Here is an 18,326-nt window from a genome sequence, read left to right as displayed (position 1 = left end):
TTGAGAGGAAAGCGATGACGACATCTTAAAAAGCAGAGACATCACCTTGCCAACAAAGGTCCGCATAGTCAAACCTATGGTTTTTCCATTAGTGATGTATGGAAGTGAGAGTTGGACTATAAAGAAGGCTGACCACTGAAGAATTCATCCTTTTGAACTGTGGTGCTGGAGGAGGCTCTTGAGAGTCCCCTGGACTGCAAAGGGAACAAACCTATCCATTTTGAAGGAAATCAACCCTGAGTGATCACTGGAAGGACAGATCCTGAAGCTGAGGCTCCAGTACTTTGGCCATCTCATGAGAAGAGAAGACTCCCTGGAAAAGACCCTGATGTTGGGAAAGTGTGAAGGCAAGAGGAGAAGGGGACGACAGAGGACGAGATGGTTGGACAGTGTCATTGAAGCTACCAACATGAATTTGATCCAACTCTGGGAGGAAGTGGAAGACAGGAAGGCCTGGCGTGCTCTGGTCCATGGGGTCACAAAGAATTGGACACGACCTAATGACTATACAACAATTTGTTGCTGTTATGCTGAAATAAATAATGTTCCAAAAACTAACCCACATTTATTTTTTTCAGCATTACCACAAACACAATGTACGATGCATTTAGACTTACTGATTTATGCAATGTTATTGTTCTGCATCAGTTTTTGTGGCGTATAATCTCAAGAAGTGAACTGCAGTCCTCGAAACCTCAGACAGAGGATACTCAGTGGGTTCAGAGAGCCCACGCCAAAGAGCCAGGAAAAGTGGGGTGGGTGGGGAACGCTGCCCCTTGCCCCAGTCGCCAAAATGGCTCATGATGGCTACGCCAGAGGCCCACTTCTTCAGAAGCACCCACTTCTAAAGCTCTGCTCCAGCTGCCAATTCCCTGTCAAGAAGTGGAGAGGCCTGGCCACCCACTCCCACTCCCCCAAGGGACTTTTCAGAGGCCTTGCTGGGATTTGAACCCAAGCCTCCTGAGTCCTAGCCCATCGCTCTATATCCCCTGCAGAGCGGCCACCAGGCAACACAGGGCTCTTCTTCTGTGCCGCTGCAAGAGAGAGGCGCGACGCCCGGTAGTGCATCGTTCCGTCTTCCAGGGGGCACAGGGCTCTGCTGCTGCTGCTGCTTTTGCACGGTGCACGCGAGCCTTTGCACCGTGCACCGGGGCTGCAGCTGGTTGCCCCCAGCAGAGAGCCTCGCCGCCCCCTCTCCCCCCCCCTCCGGGACCCGGAGTGCCCAGGATGTCCTCAAAGCCGGGGGCGAGGATGATGTCCTCGAAGCCGGCTCCTCCTCCTCCTCCCTCGCTCCCCCCCTCCCCTTCCACGGCCCCGAGGAGAGCCGCCTACCGATTGGCTGGATCCGCCTCACGCGAGCCGCCGCGCCGGCAAAAAAAAAAAAAGGAAGGCGAAGGATGCCGCCGCCGCCGCCGCAGCGGGGAGGGGGGGGGTTGCGCGAGAGCAGCCGGCCAGGGAGGCTGGAGAGGAGGGGGCGTGGCTGACCGGGAGTAACCCCGCCGGCTCGAGCCGACCCCCACCCCACCCGCGCGCGACCTTTCCTCTCCATTGGCGGGGACGCGCGCCCGCTCGCCTAAGCCCGCCCCTCCCTCCCTCCCTCGCCGGCTCCCTCCTCCGGCCGCCCCCCCCTCCCCTCTCCCCTCCAGAACCAAGATGGCGGCGTGGAGCAAGTCCATCCCCCACAACTGCTACGAGATCGGGCACACTTGGCACCCCCACTGCGGGAGGGCCTTCCTCCACATCACCCAGGGGGCCCTGGCCGAGTCCCTCCGCATCTATGGGACCCTTTACCTGGTAAGAGAGAAAGAGAGAGAGAGAGAGAGAGAGGTGCTTCCTCCCCCTCCCCATAGCTTTCTTCCCCACAGCTTTGGGGTGGTGGGGTGTGTGTGTGTGTGTGTGTGTGTGTGAGGAGGGCTGGAGGGGTGAGGTGGAGGGGGCTTTTTGTGTGGGGGGCGGGAGTTGCGAGGAAAGGGTCCCTGGAGTGAGTGGGAAGGTAGGGGATGGAGGGCTTCTGGATGGAGGGGCATGGGGGTGTGGGTGGTCTGTGGGGCATGATTGGAAGGGGAGGATGATGGGGGTGATGGGAAGGGCACCGAAAGATGAGGGTGAACGGAGGCAGTTGGTTTGGCGGGGGTAAGGGGCTGGGTCAGAAGAGCTTGAGATGCAAAAAAGGGGATGTAGAGAAGGCCTGGCATAGGCATTGGCATAGGTTCTTTAATTTATTTGGACTTAACGTTCATGTCTATAACGTTTTTCCATCTGGTCTTTGTAAAGAAATTAATTTGAAGGGTTTTGAATAGATAAATACTTGCTGCTGTGTTCTGTTTCGATGTGGCATCTTCCCAAGGATAGCCTTGATGGGCTTCCCAGGTGGGCTTCCCATCCAGGTGCTATTGAGCACCTGTGTCAGCTTAGTTTAGGCAGGGCAGCTCATCCAGAGTGAGGGAAAAAAAGTAACCTTTATGGGCTACCAACTCCCAGGACTTCATAGCCAGGCCAGGAGTTGATATTGGCAGTCAAGTGGTTTCCAATCTGTGGTGAACCTAAGAGGGTTTTTGAGATATGGGGAGATGTTCAAGCTGGGGTCTACCTTTGCCATCCTTCAGTGAGTTTCCACAGCCCAAGAGGCATTTGAACTCAGGTCCCCTGATCCTAGCCATACACCCTGTGCACTGCCATAAAATTATGGTTTCCAAGCCCTTCATGCACTAGATGCTTTTCAGACCGTGTATGTCCATATGTTAGCAGATTATGACTGTAAAATATTACAGCGAGGAAAGCATTACATGTGCACTGCCCAGAATAGTTCTGTACTCTAATGGAATGGTATATAAATCTCAGAAACAAAAATAATGATAATAAGAATATGTAAGAAGAATTTGAGTTAAGGAAGGTGGGTCTGGACTTTGGTAGAAGACATAGGTCGTAAGATAGAAAGGTGGTAATGAAAGATCTGGAATGGACTGTGTATCCCAACTATTGCCTGAGCTTTTTATATGAACAGTCCTTGCTGATGAGGACTTTTGCCCTTTAGTCAAGGTCTAGCCACACACTCCTGATTCCTTTTTCTGTGCCAGTTGCCTTGGTGGGAAAAAACTCATCTCTTAAAAGAGTGACACAGAGAAAAAAGCAGCAAGTTTCATTGTAACGGATCAGTGCAGGACTCCAAGACCTTGCTGCCAGTTTGGGAAGTGTGAAGTGTGTGTATGAATTCATGCAAATTTTTCAGGGCTAAGGTATTTGTTTGGTAGTCATATGCTTTCAAACAGTGTTGAAAGCTTTCATTTTGTGTTCCTGTACATGTAAGCACTTCAGCTGCCAATTCACTGTTATCTCAGTACATGTCCAGATTTTAGTTTCAGATGAGGACTCTTTGTTCTGTTCATTAGTTACTCAGATCCGTGCAAGTTTTGGCTTTGATCCGTCCAAGGAAGATGTGTTGCGATGCAGCAAAATGGGTTAGATTGGGAATTAAGAAAAAATAGGGAACATAGGAAAGCTGACCTATACCAGATCAGAGCATTTATCCAGAAGTCTCAATATTATTTATATTATTTACTCTGACTGGTAACAGGTGTCTAGATTCTGTTTTGATTAGGCTGTTTTTGTAGCCCTAGCCCCATCACACTAATGAAAAACTTTTTTTCCACCCTTAAAAGTAGGTGGCTTTTGGTACTCAAATCGTCAAGGTACTGTACAGTGTTTCTACTTTAGGTATGTTGCAGTGCCCCTTTGCAGTGTCTAATAAAAAGACAAACACACACAGATAAAACTGAACCACAGAACCCAATAATCTTCTTTTATTTTCTTTCACTCTTTCACTTACTTGATATGCTTTGTGACTCTTGGATTCTTTCAGGGCAGAAAATTGGTCTGCAGGCCCACTGTTGCCCACTCTTGTGTTAAACCAAAGGTTCTGCAACTGTACCTAAAATATGGTCAGGTTATAGCCTCTCTAACTGAAAATTGTTGCTTCCTATTCAGACTTATTCACAGAGCAGATTTGCATTGAAGAGGTTATGTGCATTTGGCATCGAAAGCTTGAGATGGCTATCACAGATTTCAGGTACATCATCACCAGCGTTGCTTTCTCAGTTATTAGCCTGGTGAACTGAAATTTAATGCAATATGTGGTGATAGATACATATGAAGGTCCCAAAATTGGTGGAAAACATTACATGTTTTATATAGAAGATCCCAGATGTTCGGTCCTTGGCATCTCTGTTTAGACGGATGTGTACTGTGTTGGGAAGACATCGCTTGAGAACTTGCAGAGCCATTGCCAATTAGCTTTGCCGGCATTACTTTCTATAATCTGTGGTTTGTATGTTCTGTATTGTGCTTTTGTAAGCTGAACCTGTATGTACATGTTAGTTATAACAAGGTGGATTTGACAGTTAAAATAGATTCACACGTCAGCTTTTGTGTGCATAGTTGATGCCTTAGCAGTATTTAATTACCCTGCAAAGATTACCTTCTAATCTGAAACAACACAGGCATGAACAGTTTATTTGCAGTAAAGAATTTATTGTTCATATTAGGGGTAGAAAACCTGGTCCCATACAAATTGTTTGGACTATAGATCCCATAAAATCTGAATATTGGTTGTGCTGGCTGACCCTTAGGAATGCTCAGTCCAAATATCAGCTCCTTTCTTCTGAGACTTCAGTTCTATGAATATTTGCATGCAGGAAATTCCATTCAACTTGGTAGGACATAGAATCATGGAATGGTTGAGTTGTAAGGGACCTTGAGGCCATTTTATCTACCCTTCCAGTCATGGATGGCTACTGAGTCTCTGTTTGAAAACTTCCAACCAAGGGCAGTCCACTGCCTTTACCAAGGTAGTTTGTTCCACTAGAAAATAGCTCTTAGAGTCAGATACTTCTAAGAAAAGCAACATATCTCTGGATGCATTCTTCTTCTAATAAACTTTAGGATATACAGAGTAATGTCAAGGCCTGTGTAACTCAAAGATCATGGGGCAATCAGAAACCCCTTTTTATAGTTTCTGATTTTCTGGATGAGTGCAAAATAGTCTGCATTTTCAGACCTTTCCTATATCTTTGTGGGAACTTTTAGTGACTGACAATGTTTATCAGAAATGGAAGTGGGGAGAAGTGAATTACTGTCAACATCTGTATATTTCGTTTCCTCTCCTTAGATTTAAATATGCAACATACATTAGTCTGCAGTCTTTCTATTGCAGCTAACCACAGTGTGTTCCTATTTGTGAATTACTGAGAGAAAAGGAATTAACAGGGTGCAGAGATTTGTGGATGTGGACAGAAGAAGGAAGTAGTGGAGAAGTGGAAAGCAGGGAACCAAAGGAAGTCCAGAAGGATTATGAAGTGTGCTGTGGGTTGAAAGGAACAACATAAACAGTATGTTACGGAGTTGTAAATGAGATGGGTAGATAGAAATATCTGGGGGAAAAGACTGTTTGTGAAGAGTATGTAAATGTTAGAATGTGCCTTATCCTGTACTGGTCTGTGTAGCTGCATACTCTCAATTTTGAGTGCCTTTCCAGTGTTTCAGGCAAGGTTTTTTCTTAGCCTTATGTGATGTTCTCTAGTATTTACTGGTACTGTAGTCTCTTTGGCTTAGGAAATGACATGAGATCAGGTGTGTTCAGGGTGGTGTGGTCTTCCTCATTCACAGTTTTGCCAAGAGGGAGAATGTCAGTTGAGTGAAGAAACACTCAAGTATCTTGGCCTGTTGACAAGGTTTGGGTCAACCGGTGAGAAAGTTTTCTGTGCCTTGGATTTGAACAGTGAAGAGGTGGCTCTCGTGCAGCTATGTATGTAGGTGACCTATTTCTTTTATCATTGAACCTAGAATGTTAAGGGAAGCTTTCCCCTGGGAAATGTTATTGTATCCAAGCTGGCCTTGTACAGTACCTCAAAGTGGAAGCCAACTTTGTTCTTTGGAACTGTCACTCCTAATCCAAGAGTGCTATTTGTGCTTTGCCAGCCAGCGATTGGAAAACTTAATTGTTCCTTCCATGACCTGAGAAACAGAAGATCCAGGAGCACTCAGAATGTTTGGGGTGATATTTTGAAAGGTCTTTCTGTTTCGTTGTGTATGTGTTCATGATAAACATGAGTTAATAAGGTGAAAGATTTCTGTCAGTATATATGCGAGCAGCAGCAATGTACGCAGCCTGACCAGTTTTGCAAAAACTAAATTTGAGTGGAAGACGAATCAAGGAGAATCCTACCTCTGTGTTCCAATATGTGACAAGAAGTGTTAGGTTTTTGTTTTAACTTTTTCGTCTTGCTGTCCAGTTGGTTACTTTTCTTCTGAAATGTAAGATTGTCAGGTGTGGCCACACTAACGTTGACGGCTGGAGCATGAAAAGCTGTTGGTTTGTTGAGATTTTGAGAAACAGGGAAGGAATAAGCAGACAGTTATAACAATGAAGAGACAGAAGAGGTAGAGTCCCTTATAGATTTGTATTGGTGCATGTATTTGCTTACACTTTGTCCGTAAAAGATCTGGAGTGAGACGATACATTTTCAGAAGACAGCAAATGCTTCAGAAAGGTTGCAAGTCAGTCTGACTGTGAACAACTCCAAATAATTTCTCTGAACCTGGAGCCAAAGTCCAGGTTTTTTGAACTCTGGACAGCATAATCTGTGGGATTCTGGGAATCCAAGCAACAACTTCCAGTCTTTGCTTTGAGCTGGACAAATGGCAAGTGTGGCAGTATATAGGAAATAGGGTACTCCGAACCAAAATATTTCCAACTTCCATGTATGAACTGATGGCAGCTAAGCTAGTGGTGAACTGGTTCTCTACAAAAGAGATCCTTTACTTGGTGTGCAGTGACAGTAAAATGAACATTAAAATTTAAATTTTTTGTATGTAAATCACATAGAATAGTACTTTGCACTAATGGGGCGGTAAACAAGCAAACTTATGTTTCTGAGATAAACACATTTCTGCATTGATTAACAGAGGGGACTCTACCTCTTAGTCCTAAATCTGAACTTAAACTTAGGTTAATTAAGAAACCAAGGTAATAAACTCCTGTTGTATGAAGAAATCAAAAGCAATAATAGGTTTTTAAATTTTGTATTTTAAAAAAAGACTGATTTATGTAGGTTTATAAAAGTATGTAAACTTTTCTAAAATAAAAGAAATACTAATTCTTAAAAAATAATATGCTAATATTTAATAATCAGAATTTAAGCATGTTAGGCCTGCAAGTATAGCTATAATGAGAATCAATCCAATAAATAAATTGATGAAAATCCTGATGCATAGCTATTCCTGTGTCATTTGACGTTACATAGGCCATTGTGAAATTTGCACCAAGGCAGACGTCTTATCCAGGAAGCAGTTCTTCAGGCTCAGTTGAAGGAGTCATTGTATGCTCAGTTGCATGTGCTCCATATCTGCTCTCACTAATGCTTATACAATATTTGCAATTGTATTTGGAGCTTTTATTTGCCATTTCCCACACAGTTTTGGGGTCCACTGATACCATTAATGTTGAAGTTTCATTAAATGGTTTCGTAGACTGGTATTTGTTAGATTTAAAGGAGCAGTGATGGGAAATTGGTGTAATTTACGCCCGTTAGTGTCAAACCCACGCATAATGAGCTTGTTCTAGCCTGTCCTCCCCTGTGGCATTTGAAATAAAGATGGGTGTGTGTATGGGAGAGAGTGGAAGGCAAGAATTTAGTATTAACAGTAGCAAACTTTATAAGGCTCTTCCACTCACCAGGTGGTGCACAAATTTTATTTATTTATTTGATTTATTTGATTTATACCCCGCCTATCTGGACCGATGTACCACTCTAGGCGGCTAAGCATATTCAAAGGTAACATATAAAAATATAAATTCCCTACAGCATTAGTAGCGTAGTGTTAGAATTGCAGGGTTGATGATGATACCACAAAACTGTTCCAGGAATCATCTCATAGCTGCAAAATATGACTTTGGAGTTGTGCCTGAGAGGAATGCTAGCACTGTGGTGCTAGTTTCTGCTTCTTCTAATCTCTCTTTTCTCTTTGAATTTGTAGGAAATTTTACTTAAATATACTGAAATACTGTCAAGGCCAAAATCTTTTCTCTGAATACAGACAGTCATCTTTAATTATGGATGAGAATTGTGGTGTATGTATCAGGTTTTAAACATCTGGTAAAGCAATACACCAGGGTTGAGCTTCCTTTATTCAAATGCCTGGCATCTGTTGAGCAATAACTTCATTTTATTGTGCTTTACTGTTTTCATAAAGATGCTTACTAGATAGAATTCAGGAATAAATAGTGAGTTGGTTCTAGTTTTATGTGTATGCCACTTTCCCACTACCTGTATCTCTTGGCAGCACTTCTAGCCCTCTACGTTACAGGAGATCCTTAACAGGTGATCTGTAGTGTTTGTGGGTGGGGAAAGTATCCAGTATTAGGTGGAGGCATCTTCTCTAAACAGACCCCTTCTGGTAGCCGAACACAAATCCTAAATCCAGTCCTCTTACCTTTTTGGTAATGTTAGCAATTGTTTCCCTGGCTCAACAACAACTAAAATCTCTTCTGGAGGAGGTTCTCAAGTTATTTTTAGCAGATGTCAAATAACACATGTACTTGCAGGTGGGATGGACAGCTGTGTTTGGGTTTGACTCAACATGGTGTGTTTAAGTGTGCACATAAGTGGTGGCCAAATCCTGTTGGATATTTACACATGCACAAGAAGAATTGTGGAATTTTGCAGTGGCAGATTGTGGCCAGATGCACCATAGGGTGTGTGGCAGATATGCATACAATAACTTGTTAGTTAGCTGCAACAACACACTTCTTATGCATGCTTAAATAATTGACTTGGATTATGGCTACTTTATCAATATCAGTCTCTTCATCTGTGGGTATTACAGAGCAGGCTGAGCCTTTATTCCTCTGATCTTATCTCGGCCTTCATTGTAGCATTGTGAAAAGATTGACTGTTAGCTTACTGTAAGAAAAACAAAAGATTAGCAGGATAAGAGAGGCCATTGTGGAAACTTCAGAACAAACTATGTTTTGAGCACTAAACTTGCATGCTATAAGAAAAAAATGTGTTGCTTTCTCCCTCTCCCATGTTTCAAGCTGTAAAATTTTTTATAGAGAGCATAAATGCATTTGATGTGGCTTTTATGTCTGCTGCAGAGTTTATAACCAGAAACCAAGCCACTTTGAAGTTCTGTTTACTGTTCAAACATGTATGTGTGTGCATACATATTTTTTTTCTAGTCAGTACTTATGTGTGGGAATATAGTGGTGTGTCGCATTACAACGTTAATTTGTTCCAGCGAAATCGCTGTAGAACGAAAACGTCATAAAGCGATTTTAAAAAGCCCATAGAAATGCATTAAAACCTGGTTAATGCGTTCCTATGGGCTGGAAACTCACCGTCCAGCAAAGATCCTCCATAGTGTGGCCATTTTCGCTGCCTGTGCAGCGAGGAATCCGTCCCAGAAAACAGCGGGCGGCCATTTTGTTTACCCGGCGACCATTTTGAAACCGCCGATCAGCTGTTAAAAAATCATCGCTTTGCGAGAATCGGTTCCCGAAGCAGGGAACCGATCATCACAAAGTGAAATTCCCCCATAGGGAACATTGTTTTGCTATCGCTCTTGCGATCGCAAAAACATCGACGTCAAGCGGTTTCGTCATTAAACGGAACGCCCGTCTTGCGGGGCACCACTGTATCATCTCTTTGTCCTTATACAAGTGGTTTGTTTGTGAGGGCAGGATTGATCTCAGTGATTTTTGTTAGCAATTCACCTCCATCCATCTGGAACAACCCACTTCTATAAAAGAGAAGGAGATGATATTCTGATTCATATTCTCATGCATGGGAATGCTGGCAGGATTGAAGTGTAATGCTAGCAATGATCAATGAGCTCAGTCCTATCTGTTTACTCTCACCCTCCCATTCCCAGGTAAATTTCACCGGCTTAGGTCCAGTTGTTGGTTCCAACTAGAGTAAACCTGTTGAATAAATGGGGCTTGATACATTAATATTTCTGTAAGACCTATTGTTTCATTGGATCTACTCTAGCCCATGCAAATCAATGGGGGTTGCTTCCAAGTATGCACCTGCAGAAATAATCCTGGTGAGTGAAACAACTCTTTTAATGATATTTATGGACTGTTGAACTGATTGTTATCTTTAACATGTGTACATTTAATTAAAAACCAAGTGTAGGATATTTTTTTTTTTGGGGGGGAAGTGTTATGTACACTCTCTTGCCTGCAAACACACATACTGTAATTGCAGTGTTACAAGATTAAAAAGTTTGTTCTTTTTAATCCATTATATCTTGGGAAAGGTAATTGAAATTTCATATGCCTGTACTCTATTGAGAAGGACTGTGTGTATAAAAACAGTGGCACAGAGTTCCCCCCCCCCCCCCCTTAGCTCGCTGTCCAATGTGCGGCTGAGAAAGCAACTGTGTCCTAGACTTGAGGAAGCAGAAGAGTGTGACAGATGAACAACAATATGAGTAGGCTGGTGTATATATCATTGCCTACAATGCCTTGTTAGTTACCTGGTTTGTGTGATCAGTACAAGAAGCTTCCGACATTAATAGGAATTTCACGATGATTCTTCAGTTTGGAACACAACGTTCAAACGTAATCATTGGCAGAAAGCTTGTTGGGTAGGATCTGCCCGCACAATGGGAATGACATCATCGACAGTGGCAGATGACTGCTGATTAAAGGCTTTCTTTTACGATTTCTGGGTGCATGTGACTTTTGTGCATTGTGTAAGAACTGTGCTCACCCTGAAATCACAAAAGGAAGCCAATAACTTTATTGCCATTGTGCACACTAGGATTTTATCCATTGGATGTTATGTTCAAGCAAGTTGCCAACCTTTTCAAATTTCTTAATAGTTCTGCAGTTTTGTTTGCTCATTTCACACATAAAGTTCTACAAATAACTTTATTTTTTTGGTTTTATGGCTGCTATAATCCTGGAGCAGATTACATTGTCTGCATATCTTTCTTTTAATGCTTTCCCCATTCTCAGCATACTGCTTACCTCATGGCATTTTGTTGTAAACAGGGGAGAAGAGTCTGAGCTCACTGGATGAATAGGAGGCTAAAAATGTAATAGAGAAATAAGCCAATTTATCACATCTCTTTCAGATTGCTGCAATTCTGCGAAAGCGAAAACTTGACTATTATTTGCACAAACTCCTCCCTGAAATCCTGCAATCAACATCCTTTCTCACAGCAAATGGAAGTCTGTATATTGCATTTTTCTGCATTTTAAGGTTGGTTAACTTCATCTACATTTTTGTCAAAAATAGAGGATAGCAACATGTTCTGTTGCATAATTTATGTTCAAAATATTACTGTTTCACTTTGAGATTCACAAATCTCAAAATGCAACTGTATCATCATAATTTTATTTATTTATTTATTGCAGCTCCATCCCATCCCTGGGACATACAGTGGTGCCTCGCAAGACGAATTTAATTCATTCCGCGGTTAATGTTGTCTTGTGAAAAAATTGTCTTGCGAAACACGTTTTCCCATAGGAATGAATTGAAATCTAATTGATGCGTTCCTATGGGCAAAAAAGTCAGAACAAAGTCAAATTTGGTTTACAAAGGGTTTATTAAGTGCTCTTTAAAGCCATACATATTGTGCAGATGATTTAAAAAATTTCAATCAAAAAACGTTAACTTTTTAAACATCATAGAAAAACATTTTAAAATCAGCAAACATGAGGCAGGAACAAAAACAGAAAACATTCTTCTTGCAAAGCACGACCATAGGAACATTTGTCTTGCGAGTCATCAACCCTATTGCCAAAACCATTTGTCTTGTGAGTTTTTTGTCCTGCGAGGCATTTGTCTTGCGAGATGCCACTGTATTTGCTGAAGTGAACAGTGTAATGTTTGCATATTTACACTGTTCTGGATATGTCAGGCAAAAACTGTTTCCTGTTTGGTAGCTAAAATGTGCTTGCTCACTTTCCATCGAGGGGATCCTGTGGAACAGTGTAAATGAGCCTATTTTTCCCGCAAATGAGAAATACCTTTTAATTGTACATCAGCAACTTACAGGAAATCTCCTCCAAAATACAGTATTGTTAAGTGTTTTGTTTTTCTCTCCAGAGTATTGTGAGCTTGAAAAGCTTTTTTACAAAGTTCCAAATTTCTTCTCATTTAGCATTTTGGCATACTAGCTATTAGCTATTAACATGTGGGATGAAAGACTGTCACATAAGAGCGGTGGGAAGGGTGTTCATAGTACAATTGTTCTGTTTATATCTTCGCTTTCATGGATTAAGAGATCTTCTGTAACTCCCTAATTATGGACTTCTCAAAAATGATGTGCAAATGAATTTAGATGGTACAAAAGGGCACTGGCCCTTTGGCAAGCGTTGGGGAAATAAAATCGGTCCCTAGACCTGCTGAAATTGCTCTTCCAGATGTTCTTGGATTAAAACTCCCAGAAGTGTTCACTATTAGCTGTTTGCCAGGATTTCTGGCAGTTGTAGTCCAAGAACATTTGGGGACCCAAGGTTGGAAAGCACTATTCTAGAGCACAGAGGGGAATGAAAGAGGTTTAATTCAGGAAAACATATCCCTCTGCTGTCAGGAGTTGGAGCACTGCTTGGGTAACAATTGAGTTTTCTTCTTCAGAGCCAATGGTTGTCTCTCTTCCAGCTGAAGAAGTGAATCTGGGGAAAATTCCTGGAGGAGGCTAGGTACTGATGAAGGAAGGAACTTGCAGTAAGCTTTTCAGTGTCACAGTGTTCTTTGCCTTTAAACATTTTAAAAACCGCTTGCTTCTGAATTTCTGCTGGTAATTTATGACCTAAAAGAGGGGGAAACCAATTATTGTAGGTTCCTTACTTGGTTTATCTGGAGACCCTCTTTCTAGTCCTGGCCTGCCAGGCAAGTGGTGGGAAATCTGAACTGGAGAGCTGCTAATCTAAAATAGGAGGAAAGAAGTGTGGCAATTTAATGTTACAACATTCAGTCAGTGCATTCACAGTAGTTTACCTTATTTATTGGTTTTTCTAACCAACACCCATGCAAAAGACTCAAGAGTAGGTATACACACAGAACATCCAAATGAAAAACAGGCTGTTCAGAAGCTTAATCTTAGCCACTGAATGCTTCGCTCAGTTGGTTGAAGTGGTTTGCAGTTGAGTGGAGGGGATAATCATAGTTATGGCACAGACATCTGGAATATAATGCTGTGGGTTCTTGTTTATACTTCATGAGAAGGGTTATAAAGGGTTTCTAGAAGGCAGTGTTGATATTCTAAGAAATTGTCCAGGAGATGTACACACTGCACAAGCTGTCTAGTTCTTTTACTGTTCAAACCAGTATTTCCCAACAGAAGTTTTTTTGCTGGGTGCTAATGAACTTTTTTGGCACAGCTGAATCAGCCTGCAGCTTGTTGTGGATTATTAGGTTTATCTTATTATTGTTAAAATGTATGTTGTATTTTGTATCAAAGCTACACAACTTATCTGCCTCCTGGCATGTTACAGCTATTAATTTTGTGAGGTCCTCTGATGTACTTGTTAAGAAGATCAGGAGATAGCAGTGGGTTGCTTTTGGCCGGATAAAGCACATAAAAACAAGCATGTGTACCACTGGCAATGGTGCGGCTAAAAAATATTGTAAATAAATAAATAAATAAATAAATTTACCCCACTGTAAATTGAAGCGAAGTGATTGCAGTTATTGGACTCCACTGAAAGAAGGAAGACTGAGCAGTTTATGTTGCTCAGTTTTCGCCCCTGTGGCCTCTGTTCTAAAGTGTCTCTCAGCCCTCTGGTGCGGATTGTTGAGAGACACAGGGGGTTCTAGGGGAAAAAGATGTACTGTATTGGGGAAATATTCTCCCAATAGAAGTGGCATTTACTCATGGTAACACTGGATCCAACTCACTGTATTTGAACAAATGTACTCTGTATTTATGTGAAGTCTTTGAACCCCAATGATGCTTGACTTTGCTACAGTACAGAAAATACATTCTATTTTTTAATTTTTCAGGAGGATCCTGGGAAAATTCTATTTTTGGACTTCTGGGTTTGGTGCTGCTTTACCAGCTTCTTATGTGGCTATTCTTATTGAAAGGAAGAGCAGGTATGTGTTCATCTATCCTTCACCTACTTCCTCTGCTTTGCTATGAATAAGAGTGATTCATATTAGAGGGTGCAGGAAAACAAATAATACATTAAGAATTTACACTGAGGACCTGTAAAGTATACCAAAACATGATTATTGAGCTTGTGTTGGCAGTTACACCTGAGAAAAAATTAAGCCAGGATAAGTCTTTGGAAATAGCTAGTGCTTCCAAAGAGATGGTATTCTGCATAGCTTGTGATACGGTTCTTAGTGCACCATGAACAGGGACAATTAGGGAACTTTTATAGGTCATGCTCATCCTCCACCATTTTCTGTCTGCCTTGCCACTTAATCTCCCTGTGCTTGTCTATGGTAGGTTTGGATCCCTGCTGCTCAAAAGGGGAAGGGCTAGAGATGTGTATTCATATCCCTTGCTATTGCCCCCAAGCATTACTGTGAAGCTGGGCTTTGTATGTCTGTTTCAGGAGCAAGAGAAAGGCAGTTCTGTAGATGTTGCATGTATGTCTCTCAGTCAGTTTATCCACACTATGCAGTTATAGTGGTTTGATTCAAGTTAAACTGTCATGGCTCCATCTTTCAGATGGCTGGGATTGTAGTTAGAATTCTCATCATACAGCAAGTATACAAGCTCAAGTATACTTCCATAAATGTAAGAATTCTGATTCATCAGTAAACTACACCTCCCAGGATTCTTGAGAAGAGAGCTATGCATTTTAAATAGTGTCAAATTGCTTTAACTGTGATGTTGATAACTCTTGTCTTGTAACTGAGGGCCACTGACTGTAAGTGAATTACAGAATGAAGGTCATGTCATTTTCTGAATGTGCACATTCAGGTCATGTGCACAGCTTTCATAGTGCCACTTTGTTATAATTGAGTGAAGTGTTTTGGAGTCACTTTCCATGGATGGTATCCTGCTTTTGGCAATCATCATGATAGCACAGTAACAATGCTTCCTTGTCTTGGCGGCTGTTGTTGACTTGGCATGAGCAACCAGGCAAATGTGAAGTTAAAAAGCTGTCCTACTGCTCTTCGTCATCTGGGTTTCCCCTGAATGATTTTTCCCCCAATTCTTGGCCAAATAATCATACCCCTTTCAGGAATTCTTTGCCAGAATAGATTGTGTAATGGTAACTGAGCGTGTGCAAAATCTGCATCGAGCTACAGAGAAATCCTTGTCTGAGAGATTTACGAGAGGCGAATGCAGCGTGTAGTTAAATGAGAATATTAACTTCTGCAACATGCTGTGATCACCACCAACTTACGTAGTTTTTCTAGGTCATGGAGGGGGACAGAATTAGGTAAGTTCATGGAGAATAGAGAGGGGCCCTAACTGAGTAGAAGAGCACCAGTTTTGCATGAAAGAGTACCAAGATTTATTCTCAGGTGGGGCTACGAAAGAATTCTGCCTGATACCATGGTGAACTACTGCCGTTTGCTGTTGACTGTGCTGATCTAGGTGTACCAAGGGTTTGGCTCAGTATGTTGCTACAATATAAGGTTTTCCATATCTAGTGCTCATGCTGGCTGGGTGCTACCTCTAGTCTTAAAAGCAGCATGCCCCTAAATTCCAATTGTTAGCAAACATCAGCGGGCTGTTGCCCTGAAGTCAAGTCTGTAAGTTTTCGAGTATCATCTGGTCATTTACATGAAAAACAGGATGCAAGGAATGGGTAGGTCTTTCGTCTATCCAGTGCAGCTTTTCCTATGTTCTTAGATATAGGCATTCGTTCACTTTCTGATTTACCTTCATCTTTGTGTTTAAATACTAGCTTCATGCTTTTTTTAAAAAGGATCTTTGCATACTTGCTAATTCTGAATAATTCAGATTCGTTTACAGAAAGTGGAAGCGAAAGTTTGTTGTGATGTATTTTTAAAAATGACAAGGTGGTGAATGTGTTCAAAATAACCCTAAGCTTATTTGATTACAGCATTAGTGTTGATTAGAGATGGGGGTATTCATATACGAATACGAATATCACCACACAGGTGACGTTAACAAGGCTCCAGCCCATGGGGCCAGACAGTCCACTCACCGATCCGCTGTAGACGCGGATGGCATGATTCTACCAGTGGCTCCACAACGCGCGATCTGTGAGCCACTGTTGGACCTTGCAGCGAGGCTTGTCCTACCTCCTGCCAGGAGTGGCGAGCAGATCGCGTGCTGCAGAGCCACTGGTAGAATTGCGCCGTCCACATCCGTGGCAGATCGGTGGGTGCACCGTGATGTTGGGGAAGTGTGAAGGCAAGAGGAGAAGGGGACGACAGAGGATGAGATGGTTGGACAGTGTCATCGAAACGACCAGCATGAATTTGACCCAACTCCGGGAGGCAGTGGAAAACAGGGGGGCCTGTCGTGCTATGGTCCATGGGGTCACGAAGAGTTGGACATGACTTTACAACTAAACAACAATCTTTAGTGTTGATCAGTACACTTATATATATATACAGTGTATATATATATATTTGGACTTATATACCGCCCCATAGCGCTACAAGCACTCTCCGGGCGGTTTACAATTTTAATTATACAGGCTACACATTGCCCCCCCCCCAGCAAGCTGGGTACTCATTTTAACGACCTCGGAAGGATGGAAGGCTGAGTCAACCTTGAGCCGGCTACCTGGGATTTGAACCCCAGGTCGTGAGCACAGTTTTAGCTGCAGTACAGCGTTTTAACCACTGCACCACGAGGCTTATATGGATTAGACCAGAGTTTTTATTTCCTAGAGATAGTTCAGTATTCTGACGGGCAGAGTCAAAAGACACCCACCATACTGGTTTTTTTTTAATGCTGCAGGTGGGGAGACCTCATGCAGAATCTTGTTTCAGAGCCCGGGCTTTTAATTAAAATCCTCAAATAAAGGATTTATTTCCCCATTTTGCTTCCGTGATTCGATACACAATGCTGCCTGCCCATACATGCCCCTGATCCAGAGATTTTGACAGTACCCGTCATCTCTGACTCCTGTTGCTCTGTCTGACCTCTGCACATATCCAAAGCATCTGCCTACCCTTCTCTGGTCACCTGCTTCTCCTGAGGCTCTTAAAGATGTCCTCAGGAATGAAGCCCTTCCTTTCCCCTCCTGCTGTGCTCATGTTGTTCTCAGTCATGGTTGCTCTTTACAACTGAAGGAGTCACTAGAGAGGGTGAAAGGGATTAAGGAGAACAGGTGCAGTATTCATGAACTGCTGTTAAGGCCCTTGAAAGCAAATAGGCCTGGCAAGAAGCTGGCATACAGAGATGCCAGAATTAGAGAAGAATTAGAGAAGGAAAATGGGCAGGCTGTAGATGCTTCATCCACCCTCTCCCAGCCTTTCTTGTCCTCTGTATTCATGCTTTCTTGGTCTGCACTATTTGGCTCTCAAAACACATGCATACAAGTAGGGAGTCCCTGCAGAATTTGCTATGGGATTGACCTTTGGGAAATCCCTACTATCATGGCCTTTCAGGATTGTCCTGCAGATTCTTTCTCTCCTCTTTGCTCAGAGAGAACAGGTTAGCTGCCACCCCAAAGTGACCCTTGAGTGGGGACTTTCAGTTCCTGTGCTATCTGTCTTCAGCCCACAGAACCAAACCCATGCCCTTGCTCAGGATTAGTGCTTGAAGGAAGAGTGCCTAAGGAGCCTCGGGTCACAACAGTTGAACTGTGGTAGTGCATCCAAATCTCTGCTCACAACTTCTTCAATCCCAGGTAGCCGGTTGGAGGTTCAGTTAGCCTTCCATTTCTCCAAGGTTGGTAAACTGAGAACCCAGCTTGTGGGGTTGGGAAGAGGGTTTGGTGGCAGCTGTGTGTAGCCTGCATAACTAAATTGTGAATCACTTAGATAGTGCTTTAGGTGCTATGGGATGGTATATAAGCAGCACACTATGCTTTGCTTTGCTTTATGTGCATGTGGGTGAGTGTTGTTATTGTTGTTTGACTTCTGTACTGCCCCAGTAGTTCTAGGGCAGTCTCTGGCCAGTTTACAACAAAATTATGAAAGGAATACTTTGCCCCTCAGTGAGCTAGGTACTTATTTTTCAATCCTTGGAAGGATGGAAGGCTGAGTCAACCTTAAGCTGGCTACCTGAATTCAACAAGCTCAAACTCAGGTCTTGAACAAAGGCTTGACTCCAGTACTGCAGTTTAATCACAGAGCTAATTTCTGCCTCACAACCCCCCCCACGGCTTTTTGGAGACGATTGGACAAAGCAAAGTGTCTAATCATTCT

The 18,326-nt window shown here is 42.7% G+C and overlaps 1 protein-coding gene across 1 annotated transcript in view; it reads left to right on the top strand.

Moving 5' to 3' along the window:
• Nucleotides 1-1,498: 1,498 nt before the first annotated feature.
• The window catches only part of TMEM135 (transmembrane protein 135), a 197,231-nt gene continuing 180,403 nt past the window's right edge, over nt 1,499-18,326 (top strand). Inside the window, exons 1-3 of the mRNA XM_072993552.2 lie at nt 1,499-1,794; nt 11,140-11,267; nt 14,016-14,108. Coding sequence (XP_072849653.1) covers nt 1,654-1,794; nt 11,140-11,267; nt 14,016-14,108 — 362 coding nt within the window. The 5' untranslated portion in view covers nt 1,499-1,653. The remainder of the gene's footprint in view (nt 1,795-11,139; nt 11,268-14,015; nt 14,109-18,326) is intronic.

Source organism: Pogona vitticeps, chromosome 3, assembly GCF_051106095.1.
Source record: "Pogona vitticeps strain Pit_001003342236 chromosome 3, PviZW2.1, whole genome shotgun sequence".
Classification (NCBI taxonomy): Eukaryota; Metazoa; Chordata; class Lepidosauria; order Squamata; family Agamidae; genus Pogona; species Pogona vitticeps.
The sequence above is the reverse complement of the archived record's forward strand: the minus strand, read 5'-3'. Positions and strand labels throughout refer to the sequence as shown.